This window comes from Drosophila arizonae, chromosome 2 (assembly GCF_054131065.1).
Source record: "Drosophila arizonae isolate 15081-1271.41 chromosome 2, UAZ_ARI_1.0, whole genome shotgun sequence".
Lineage (NCBI taxonomy): Eukaryota > Metazoa > Arthropoda > Insecta > Diptera > Drosophilidae > Drosophila > Drosophila arizonae.
Genome location: NC_142922.1, coordinates 30,696,271 through 30,708,623, shown reverse-complemented (window position 1 = coordinate 30,708,623; position 12,353 = coordinate 30,696,271). Strand labels below are relative to the sequence as shown.

The 12,353-nt window shown below is 42.8% G+C and overlaps 1 protein-coding gene and 1 long non-coding RNA gene across 8 annotated transcripts in view; one reads left to right on the top strand and one right to left on the bottom strand.

Annotated features, from left to right (window-relative positions):
• Positions 1-1,219: 1,219 nt before the first annotated feature.
• Positions 1,220-12,353, bottom strand: part of LOC108621883 (rho guanine nucleotide exchange factor 17) — a 14,277-nt gene continuing 3,143 nt past the window's right edge. The window contains exons 2-15 of one of the 7 annotated variants that reach the window (XM_018019469.2): positions 10,083-12,298; positions 9,515-10,022; positions 6,246-6,506; positions 5,988-6,178; positions 5,474-5,919; positions 5,196-5,418; positions 5,039-5,130; positions 4,354-4,937; positions 4,141-4,292; positions 4,010-4,077; positions 3,804-3,946; positions 3,618-3,739; positions 3,186-3,548; positions 1,220-3,106 (exon numbers count right to left, since the gene is read on the bottom strand). In XM_018019469.2, the coding sequence (XP_017874958.1) occupies positions 2,947-3,106; positions 3,186-3,548; positions 3,618-3,739; positions 3,804-3,946; positions 4,010-4,077; positions 4,141-4,292; positions 4,354-4,937; positions 5,039-5,130; positions 5,196-5,418; positions 5,474-5,919; positions 5,988-6,178; positions 6,246-6,506; positions 9,515-10,022; positions 10,083-12,298 (5,529 nt within the window). In that variant the 3' untranslated portion in view covers positions 1,220-2,946. Of the gene's footprint in view, positions 3,107-3,185; positions 3,549-3,617; positions 3,740-3,803; positions 3,947-4,009; positions 4,078-4,140; positions 4,293-4,353; positions 4,938-5,038; positions 5,131-5,195; positions 5,419-5,473; positions 5,920-5,987; positions 6,179-6,245; positions 6,507-6,608; positions 8,458-9,514; positions 10,023-10,082; positions 12,299-12,353 lie in introns of those variants that run through there. The other 6 variants (XM_018019470.2, XM_089462796.1, XM_089462797.1 and 3 more) reach the window with 6 other exon arrangements.
• Positions 12,230-12,353, top strand: part of LOC149270876 (uncharacterized) — a 6,151-nt gene continuing 6,027 nt past the window's right edge. Inside the window, exon 1 of the long non-coding RNA XR_016268661.1 lies at positions 12,230-12,351. This is a non-coding gene — a long non-coding RNA (uncharacterized LOC149270876). The remainder of the gene's footprint in view (positions 12,352-12,353) is intronic.

The following is a 12,353-nucleotide window of genomic DNA, read 5'->3' as shown; positions in this document are numbered from 1 at the left end:
AGGCGCATGCGTATTTTTTTCGAATATATTTGGAATTTATTTTGCTACTTGTATCTGTAATGTTACTGATATATCAAACAGATAGCGGACAGCGCCAATGCATGCTCTCTATTAGATTAAATTGTCAAGCACTCTAATATTATCTCGAATGTATAGAAATTTATGCCCCAATTAGGCATATGCTGAAGAGTTGTTATGATCTCTAGAAAAACGACAAGTTATCTCGAAAATTATTCTTTCTGCTTTTTATATAACGGTATTAGTACAACTTTATTGCCCTATTGCTTATGGGATTCAAAAGTTAAGCCGACCCGACAGTTCTGAGTATCTTTTAGATAAACCTTTAATTATTACCATGAAACAAATAAAGAAGCATAAACATTGCAGTCAGGCATAAACGACTGATTAATACCCGTTCATACAGTTTATTTAATTATTTTGTTGAGAGATATTCGTTTCTGAGGTTTGATTTATCAGTAAAGAAGACAAGCATATCAATCTGCCAATTTATAGGCCGATCTTTCGTCTACAGTAAGTAATATAATTCTCAAGGTATGAGGCGCTAGCTGTAAAGATGTGAATGTTCGGCTTTACTCTTCCAATAGGCACAGAGACAATGATAGAGATTGACTTTGTAGGCCAATACACTCTTTTCAGGTCATAAATAAATTTAAAATATGAAAAACAATTGAATTCACTAGAAACAACTCTTAAGGCACATTAGCAGAGCACAGCTACCTACAGCATACTACAATTAATTGGTAAGCCCAAAGCATATAAAATTTCTTCATTATATGTGCTATTAATACTCCGCTGGTACGCTCCATTACCCTAGACACATTTCGCTCGAAAGCGAGTACGTTATAATTTGTTTTACGGCGAAGCGTCACAGGACAGCAGAGCCTGTCTGCCTGCATATTATGAGTCACAATATGACAGCATAACTATTTTTACGCTCCACTATTGATTTGCTTATAAAGGGCAGTTAAAAACAATTGTGATTATTTTTAGCTCCTCTGCAAATGAGCATTATCGGTATCTTGATAAACAAGTGCTTCTTAAATAGGTAATTTTGTTGGGGAAAAAAGGTAAATATCACAATAACGACCAATATATTATAATGTTATGTATGGGACTTAAATTTTAACCCCTTATGGTCGATGAGAGTGAAAGAAAGAATATAATTGTATACTATATAGAAATATATGGTATTTTGAGCTCAGTTTGAAAATTTGGTTTATTAAACAGGTAACGTACACATATACATATAACCACATTTTTACATATTACATTTTACATATTTATTGTTAAATCTTACTTCGCAATTTGTAAAGGGGAAGTTATTGTTTCACAATCTATTATTACAGTTCTGTTTCAGATTTATTCTGGTATAATTATATCAATTTCTATTCTAACACCTGCTGGTATTCATAGAGGTAGGATAACAATTGTCAGATGCCATTGAAATAAAACACAAATCAAATACCTATTGCAGCTAACTGGCTACAATTAATTTACAAAAGTCAGCTAAAAAGCTGCAAATTTCAAATGTAATTTAATTAGATACCTTTCGAAAAAAAAAACAGTTCATATGGATAGTAAGTACATTAGGAGTGAACAAACATTCAACTCCAGTTAACTACGATTCTTGCAATAAAAATATAGTCTGATTATGTCCACTCTGTTGCAAAGGTGAGAGGTCACTTGTTAGGCATTGAATGTGAGAACTAAATAGAACCACACACACCTTAATTAACCGTAGTATAAACAGATAGAGATAGAGATAGAGAGTAGCTTTGGTTTGTTTTTGATAGTGGGACTTTAGTTATAGCTAAAACTGCAAACATCGCTAACATTAGTCAAGCTTAGTAATATGCTGTTTCAAAAAATATACACATATGTAAATACATTCCCAAACACTTGAATATCACTTGGTATGTATGGGTTGTTAGTTTTTGAAATTCAATTCTCTTGCATGAAAGTCGCATTACATTGCATTTTTAAAACGCCGTTAAGTTATTTGTTTGAATACATAAATTTTTCTTTTTGGTTATTTTTTTTTTTTCTTTTTTCTTAACAAGTTAACATTATGATTTTTTGTTTTTACAAGTATTTTCATTCAAATATTTCTGCCCATATAGTATAGTATTATAATAATGAATGTATTGGAATTCAGTGATTACTTTTAGAATAAATTCGATAAAGTTTTGTTTTCTTTTAATTTAATATGTTTCAGGGCGACATTTGAATATTAGTATTTAATTTAAATTTAAATAAACATGCTATATGTACATATTAATATAGGTATTTTGATTAAGATACGTTTATACATATAAATATATGCATGTATATAAATAAATAATTTCAGATATATTATAGTACATATACATGTATGTAATAAATACTATTTATAATATTTAGTCAGCATATTTGCTAAATTTTATAAAAATAACGTTATACAAATGAGTTTGTAGTTATACGTGTGTGTGTGTGTGGGCTTGGAATAAAGCGCCGTTGGGCCTAGCTAAAGGATTTTTTTTTAACATATTAAATTATTTATTCCGAATGCTCGGCGCAATACATGTATATATTTGGCACTCGTAATTATATTTTTCATCTCAATATAGTCTTGTATCCATACAAAAATTCTGCACATTGCTAACTAGAGTTAAATATATACATATATATATTGATATATACATATACATATATTGAAACAATGAAATTTTTGTTTAATTCATATATGTACAAACATGCGTCTGTACAACGTTAGTTTGTTTGTCAACGTGTGTTCTTTGGCAACTTAGTTCAATAAAAATCGCTGAGGTCTACTTGGCATTGTCAAGCTTCAAGTTGCTTCCAGATTTGGAACTGCCCGAGGCGATTTCAGTTGTTGTTTTTCCATCTCGAAAGCAATAAGCGCCAGCGATTTTTACGTCTTCTGCTTCAAATTTGCCATATTAATAGATGATTGGTGCTGTCCTCGCGACCTGCGATTTCACTCAGCGAATTGGCACCAGAGTTGCGAAAGTCCTCGTAGCCATCGCCACCAGATATAATAAGTATATTCTTGGTTTCCGACTTTACCTTCGAGCTCTTTGTTGAACTGCAAGCCAAGAAATATATTATAAGCAAAATAGTTAATTCTACATAAATTAATAATACAATATTGTACAATTACTCACCCCTGTTTAGTATAGTCGTCGCTGGTGCCGCTTCCAGTTTCTCGAGAGGTGGCAGCTGATATAATTTGAGAGCAGCCCTCTAGGCCATGGGTGGGCGACTCGACAAAGGTCAGGAATCGCACATGTCCCGTATGGCCGTGAGGTATGCCTGTTGGCACTATGTTGTGAGCGCCCTTCTCATAGCCCTGGGCTGGTATAGTTAGCAAGACCCCTGCGCTCGTGCCAATCCAAATAAGATCCTTACAACACAGAAGCGACGTCACGCGAAGGCAAGCGGCCTTATGTTGCCTAATTATTTCGTCGCAATTGGACAACATCTTATTGACTGCCGGAGCAAGGTTTACTTCCGTAATTAGTTGGTGGCTAATGAGCAAGGTTGAACGTAAAATAAGTTATTCATAGTCAAGCGCAGAATATTGTGGCAGCACTTACGTATTGGAATGAAAGCACTTGATGTGAGCTGAGTTTTGTATTGATATCCACACAAAATTATTTGCCACAGTCATGTTTGTAATTGGTTTTGAGTCCGAGGATATTTGAATTTGATTGATAACCTGAAATATTCAAATAATTTAAGTAAATGTAACTGAAATGAGCTCAAGGCTTCGCTCTTCATACCGAAAAGGACTCAGTATCTAACACTTTGATAATCCCCTGTATTGAGCACCACAGCTTTCCATTTACGCTCAGCAACTTTGTCACAGGACTCGACACTGTGCCTATTGAGAGACGATGCGATGAGCACGTATTCCAAGAAGTGGCTGCAAAGTAATATTATTCAAGTAGTTGCAAAATAAAGGGCCTATTCCGAATTCAGTACTTACCGCCATCTCTCAGATAGACACATATGTCGCCATTGGCTAAGGATACAAAAACACGATTGTCCAGGTATCTGCAATGCATTAGTGAGCGATTAAATTCGAGCCTAGTCTGGATTCTATGAGCAAGTCCTTACAGTATGGAAAATACAGCTGAATGATGTTCAATTTTAATGCGATTCTTCTTGATGCGTATGTTGTCAGTACTGTTGTAGACATGAATGCAGCCGTCTTCAGTACCGATCCACATTGTTGACTGATTGCTTTCGCTTTCATCGGGATTGGAGTCCTTTAAGTAAATCACCTCGAATCAAACACTGACAGTATTTTATATTAGAATTCTCGCTTACTTGCTGCCCGTGATATGTGGCATGTAGTGAGGGTGCGGGGCTGGGCATACGTTGTTCTAGTGCCGCAGTGGAGACAGCATCCGTCTCGTCATCGCTTGAGCTCAGATTTAAGTCTAGCTGAGTATCACTGCTCCCGCCGCCAGCAGCATCGGAGCCGTTATCGGTACTTGAAGTGGGGGCTTTCTTTTTCTCTGCCACGCTCAACGCGGAAGCAGCCTGGCCAATGGGCGAGATGCTTTTCCGGTAGTCGCGCAATTGCTGTGTGTAGCTATTCTGTTGTGTGCTGGTCGGCGGCTTCTCCTCCTGTGCACTGAGCCGTTCATTTGGGCTGGTGGTATACGCGGGCACGGAAGCCACGCAAAGGATGCGCGCATTGCAGACCCCGTTGCAGCTGGTGACATTTGGCTCCGGATGCAAGGACATTATGCACACTTGGCCCACGTATCCGTCACTATTGCAGACCCAAACGTCTCGCTTGTCGCTCAGCGTGGCAGCCGCGCAGGTGAATTGAAGACCCGCGCGAGTCTTGCGTATAGGAATTGATGTAAGAAACTCTGGAATGGGATGTCGCTCTTGGGTGGCGGCTGCATACAAGAGAGGATACAGAAATCAATAAATAAATATTACACATATTCGTGTGATATCAGTATTTGAGGCATCAGTCTAGCATCGCCTCTGCACATACCCAACTTTAATTTAGCTTCATTGAATACCTCCTCCCAATTGGCGCGTCTTTCTGTTTTGCTGAATACCACCGTCAGCTTCTGGCTTCCATTACTGAAAAGGAAGAGAGCATCGATCTGCAGCAATCGTATTTGAGGCACATGCAAAGTTATTCTTACGGCGAGCTAACAGTCAACTCCAACATATTCAGCTGCGTGTCGTTCGCCTGACGCTCGGCCAGTTGCCTCTGGATGTCGCGATGCAGCTCTCGGATGACGTCTTCGAGATACTGATGAGGATACTTGATGGATGCTGTGATCTCACTTATCTGTTGCAATTTGTTGCAGTCTTCGTTCAGGCTTTCAATTTCGCTTACGATACGCTTTATGTTTTCATCTTTAGCTAGGAAATATTTGGGTAAAGCTACGGCATTATGATATCAATTCAATTTACTCACACTTGACAATCTCGAGGCAATCCAAAGAAATTTTGGTGAGGAACTTGTATTTGTTAGTGTCCAAGGTGCTGGCCACTGACCCGGGGCAAATGGAGCTGTTTGGCTTCCGAATGGTCCCACTGCGTTTCTTTATGCTAGTGAGCACCAAAAGGTCATTGAACAGGAAAAAGCCGCGGTCCTTGCGCGCACCCTGCCCCGACGGCATTGACACTAAGTCGAATAGCAAGAACTGCCGATCTGGTGCTATCAAATCGGTTATGCCTTCTATGACGCCTTCCAGTTCCCGCAATGTCGCTTCCCGCTGTCCATTCTCCATGATCTCACGCTCCTTGCAGTTGATGTGGACCAATATGTCGTGCACGAGCTTCAGCACATCCTGCAAATGTTTCTGATCCGGATGGTCGTGATCTGTGTGCTTTATCAGGCGTTGAAAGAGCAGTTCGTAGCTATAGAAAACAGAGAATAGAAATAGAATAGAAGACAATCTTAGGCAATTATTGGCATCTACACGTACTTTGGAAATTTCTGCACCGGCTTTATAAGTAAATTGTCCAAGGTCAGCTTTCCCTTGTGCTCGCGGGCCGTTGTCTCCAAGAACTTGGAGAAAGAGGGTCGCTGATGTTTCATCGAACGAATTGCATTCTTGGCTCGATTACAGTTGTTGACAAATGACGTATAGACCTCGAGCACTTCTAGCTTTGAAAACTGCAAGTTTTCGTGATTTAATATCAATATTTGTATAATTTAATATATGTATATATTATTGAATTACCGTTTCTATAAATGCATCTCCCACTTTTTGCTGCATATCCCAGTCGTCGAGCCGGTGCTTCAACTCGGCCAAAAATTTCTCGTGTATCTCGAGTATGTCGGGCACCATGAAGAATATCTCATCCACAGTCCGGGTATCAATCATGCCCGCATGCTCCGGGGACTTCAGCACTTTCAGATACTTGAGCACAACTGTCTGCAGAGATTCCACGTAGGATTGCTCGTTGCGGTAAATCTCTTGCACGACGTAAGTGCGAGTGTCCTGCAAAATGAAGCAAAGGACAGAGGGAAACCCATTTTTTATGAAACACGAATCATTTATATAAATTATTATAATCGAGTCGTTAGCCGCCACCACACTTACGCCATCATAACCGCCCAGATTCCATTTGCAGTTAATATCGAACTGCGCTCGCCTCTCCGAGTCGTCTTCCGAATCGGAGCAAGTGATTGAAGTCATTTTCTTAAGCCTATCACATTTGTCATTTTGATGGGACGCCGTACCGAAACCGGCTTTACTCAGCCGAGCCACCGCTGTGGTGGCCTGCGAGACCGCCTGTGATACACTGCTGCTGCTGCTGTTGCTGCTCGCCGGCAGTACGGATGCTGCCGCCTGCGGCTGTGTCACCTGAGCTTGCGGCTGCGTCTGCGGCAGCAGCGGGGCAGCAATCGTGTTCGACGGTGCAGTTATGGTGGCTTGCAGGTCCAACAAACTTAAGCGTAGATTTTCGCGATTGAGCGACATTTTCGGGTTTAATTGCGGCTGCGCTGCTTCGGTCTCTTATGCGTCTGCTTAGTTCTGCTTACTTCGAGTTAATGCGTGCACTGATTGTTAAACAACACCATTTAATGCTGTGAGTGTCTAGCTGAGCAATTGATTGTCTCGACGTTTTAAACAATATCGCTGAGACAAAGCAAAGCCGCGTGCTTGTCCATCTATTAACGGCAGGCAGGTAACTAAAATTGCAATACATTTCATTGGACAGGAAACACAGTGGAATCATCTAATGTGGGGACTGGAGGACTGGCGGAGCAGGAACAGATACACTCAGATACTCTGAGTGAGACTCATTGATAGATCTGCGTAGATGTGCGAGTGGGGGAACTGCTCCTCAACCCACGGAAGAGTACGCAGAGTTTCTGAATTTATTTATTTCGCTAAGCTGCAGCGACACAGACTACAGATACCTTATGCCAGAGCAAAGCGGAAAGGTGTTTGCGTAGGAGTTTGTTGGTCACTCAGATGGAACCACTCATATATATACAAGTACGAAATATATATACATACATATGTAAATACATACATAGAAGAAAGAGAACTATTCACTGAAGGGAAATTATTTAGAATCAAAATCAAATTCACATAAATTGTAGCCAAGTATCAATCGAATAAAATGTATACAGAATGAGTTTGTATTGATTGAGCTTTTTCACGCAAAACTAGGCATACATTTTAGTTTAAGCAGTGATTACCACCAGCGCACATGCGAAACACCACACAACACACAACACACAGCACACAGCACAACACTCAACATTCAACACACAACACAATTACAATTTGTTCGATCTGCGCGGCGCAACAAGAGGTTGGGTACCGTAGCCGAAATGGTTTTGTGTATGCATGAGTATGTATGTAATTAGATGCATACATACACGCGCACACACATGTATAGGCATAGATATGTATGTATGCTTTGGCCACTAGTTACTATTTTCGCCCTTCAGCTGGGCTAGGCAGTCGCTGCCTCCTCCTAATGGGCAAGGATTTTCAATTGCTTTTATCTGCTCCACACACGCTTACAGGCGTGTACATAAGTTACACACACACACGCACACACATAAATATATGTAGTGGGAATACTTGTCTAGCGTAGTGTAGTGCAAAAGTATTTTGTTGTTTTTCCATTAATTGACGCCGTCTTGATGGGCCTGTTGTTATGATATACTTAGAGCTTTGCGAATTGCTGCTGATATTTGGTGTATTTGGTGTATTTGGTGTCTTGCTGCTGTTGTTGTTGAATTTTTCAAGTAACTGTTTAGATTAATATATTTCCCACAACACCACACAAAATAAAACAAACGAAACACGAAAAATTTCGCCATACAACTGAGGTACGAAAAGCAAACAAGAATTTAAACGCGCGCATTGACGTTGGCGGAGAAGATTCTGTTGCTGCGCGGGAGAGCATCGACTATTAATGTGTGTGAGGTGTGTGTGTGCGGGTGTACGGGCATCTGAGTGTGTGAGTGTGTGATGCGGTTTAATACTCACATTGTTGGTGGCGCATACAACTAGCTGCACAGGAGTGTGCTGCTCAACACGTTGAAAAACATTCCATTGTGCCAAATACACACTTAAATTCCATTTTTCATATTCCAACTGAAAACAGACACACTCCATCCAGCAAGGCTAACAACTCTCGCGATAAAATTGGAATACTTTGCTTTGCCGTTGCGTTCGCATGCGACAAGTGTCCAGGAAGAGTATGCGAGAGCTAAATCTATTCGTATTGCTTAGTGAGGGAACTTTAGAAAAATACCAAAGGAAAAACTAAATAATATTTATATATAGTGCAAAGATCTAATCTAAATCAGTTCATTTTACAAAATTATACAAAAACCTAATTATTTAATTTATCTGAGACAGAATTCAGTAACACCGAAACAAATATTTAAATAAATCTAAATAATTCTATACTAAATCTATTGAGTTTCATTTCTTTTAAAAATTCAAAATCTTCTGTTAGTCACAGATAAACTTAAATATTTGTATACAAAATCAGATTTGTTTTATATAAGAAAGTCTCCAAATAAAATAAACCCGAAAGCTCTGGCCCTAACCACGGTGCACGATGCGAAACAAAGAGATGAAATAAACTTCAGAGGCTCTCTTCTAACACAGTGACACATTTCCAGTGCGCATTACTTGTTGGAGCATGCGCAGACACGCATTTTCGCATTTTCCAATCATTTTCCCGAACGCTCTGCAAGCCATAGAAGACTCATACATGTCTGTATGTTTGCATACGTATGTATGTACATATGAGAGCCAGCCATATGTGTGCGTGTGTGTGTGTATATGTAAATGCCTAATTTATATACTGACCATCATATTTTGAGATTACAAAAACAGAACCTCTATGAGAACTTCATAGACGCAGATCAAAGAGTGGCGACAGCAGAGCAAATAATCAGGTAATCGTATCGTAGCGTAATTTAAAGGTACTTCGCAGGTGATTCAGATGCAGAATCAATCCCATTACTTACCGCAATCATTTTCTGGCGCTGCTCGGAAATCATGTTCTCGCTGGAGCCCTTCAGCAGCTCCGCCAGCAAGGCTGCTGTGGGTGGGACGCCAGCGGCATGGGACGGCTTCGATTTGCTGCCGCTGCTGCTGCCCTCGTCGAGGCTTCGCTTTGAATGGTGATGGCTGTGATGATGCGGACTCTTGCTCTCATTAGTCATTGACAGATTGCGCTTGCTGTGATGCGTCTTCGTTGTGGGCGCCTCGGAGGCGGCTCGTTTGATCTGGTGCTGCGACTGCTTCTCAGCCATCGATATCGTCTCGCTCAGATCCTTGCTGGACTGCGAAGTGGGCTTGTTAGCATGCTCCATTTGCGAAGGGGTCGAGGCTGCCCGGGCATGGGTGGGCACTGGCAAATACGCACTCGACTTCCGCACGCGCATCGAGTTCGAGTACTGCGGCATATTGCTGCGCATGGAGCCAAGCGAAGGCTTTCTATCGGCTACGCTGTGTTCGCGACGCGGGTGGAGTCTAAGACAGAATTCCCATTCAAGTTGATATCTAGGAGCAATGACACTGGCTGTTACTTACCTATCGCTCTCCCGCATTTCCTCCAGGATCTCGTCGTACTGCTTGCGATTCGGCTTCTTCAGCTCAGCCTCCATCATTTGGCCGTACGGACCGCGCACTGTGAGAGGTCGCTTCGAATAGCGCTTGCTTTCGTAGTCTCCGCTGGGCGTTGGACTCCAGCTGATGCGTTCCTCCGTATCCGACATGGAGTCAGTGTGCAGAATGCTGTTGTTTTTGCTGTTGCTATTGCTGACGGCATCGTCCTTCTCCTCGCTACTCTGACAGCTGAAGCTGCTCAACAGTTGCGTCCGGTCACTGGATCTTCTCCACAAGGGCGAGCCCTTCTCAAGCTCTGGCGTCTTCGCTACAAACATGTCGGGACTGTTGGTGTCAGCCTGCGAGTCGTCTGGCGAATCAGGGCTAATCGCTTGAAAATTGACAATAGACAAATCTAAGGCTAGGCCACGATGCGGCTCAACTACTGGCTGGTGCCAATCGGAATTATCTATGTACATTCCCTTACGCTTCGTGGACTTGTCCAAGTGACGCTTTTGGCGCTCCCCAGTGCTGTGGCGCGGCGTTGCTATTGCGTCGGAGCTCTGCAGCTCTGCATCAAGATCTTCTTGCTGGCGCTGATCGTCAACTGAATCGAGCGCACTGAGCCGATCCGATATTGATTCTGCCGGCGATAAGATAATGTCTTTCCTCTGTTCGTCACCCTCCTCAGAGCTGCGACTCACCGATATTGTTGGCAACAAATTACTGGGCAAAGTCGTCAGTGTCTCTGTTTGCATTACTTTGCACGCCGCATGCGGAACGGGCGGCTGCATTGTTTCGGGCACAATGCCGAATTCTGGTGCCAGCTCAACCCATTCTTGAGCGGGTGTCTCCAGCCACTCTTGAGAGGCACACTCATAGACCGGAACAGGTATTAGGCAAGTGGTGGCTGTTTGCAAGATATTAGATGACGGCGACTCAGCCTTCGGCGGCTCATCCACGTTATCCAAACTTGGTTCATTAACATCCGCTTCACTAACTTGCGTGTCACTAACTTCCGATGAATTAGCTTGCGATTCATTAACTTCGGATTCATTAACTACCGCTGCACTAACTTCCGTGCTTTCGAGTGGGGGTTCCACTATATTAGGTGCCTCAGTAACCACAGTCACACAGTCCATGCTGACATTATATTCGCCCTCCGAATGTATAGTATCCGATAGCGACTCCATTTTGGCGTGCGCCGCGATGACACTGCTGGCAGTCGCTGGTAATATGCCCGTGGCACTGCAGTTGTCTGTGTTGAATATATCTTCCTCACTTATGATGTCCGGCACATCTTCTAGAACGTGCTCCAGCGACTTTTCCTGGCCGTAGTTCAGGTTAATGGACAGGCCCGTGCTCTTGAGCGGTATGTGCACCCAGCCCGGGTCGGGCTTTACGTTCGGAATATCCAAAGATTCTATTATTTTGGTGTTCCTTTCAATCGGAGCGGGAGCCTCAATGGCCTTGTCCCGTCGCAGTCGGTCGCGCAACGCACTTAGGGTTGATTTACAGTCGATCTGCGAGAACGATACAGAGCGAAACGCCGATATCCCCTTCTGAGTGCTGGGGCTGCTTCCAGTGCGAGACTCTGCTGTGGACAGCTGCGTAGGCCACTCGCTACTGGTTGCGTCGACCTCGTCGGCTACTGCCAGGGGCGGCGGTGATTTGGATTTCTCGCGAGTGCACAGCACAAAAGCTTCCAAATTGGAGAGACTCGCGTTTGGTCTCATTGAGTGCAAGAGTCGTGCGGCTGTAGCAGGCACGCTGGCATTGCCACCTCCACTGCCACTTCCACTTCCACTTCCACTCTTGCTGTTGTTTGTGCCGCTCTGCTTTTGCAAGTGGCCAGTCATGGCTGGGTCGGAGTCTTCCGAGCCTCCAGGTAGCTGACTTTCCTGAATTTCAATGCTGCTGGCTGTCGAACTATTGTGAGGTATGCGGGGTTTGCGTGGCGGCGGCACTGGCGGCGGAGTGGGCGTCGAGGAAGCACGGGAGCTGTTGCCACCACCACGCAAAAGCTCCGTCAGTTCTTTGAGACGCTCCGATCGTTCGGAACTATTGCGCTGCTTGTCTACACTGGATGCCCTGCAGGTCTCTGGAGAGGCAGCCTCAGCGGAAACAGTTGGCTTCGCTTTGCGCCCAAACGTCAGACGTTGAAATCGGTCCAAGGTGTTGCGTCGTTTATCCATCGTGTGCTAAAAACCAAAGTCAATAGAAGTAAAAATTAAAAAATTAATCTAAAATTCTGGT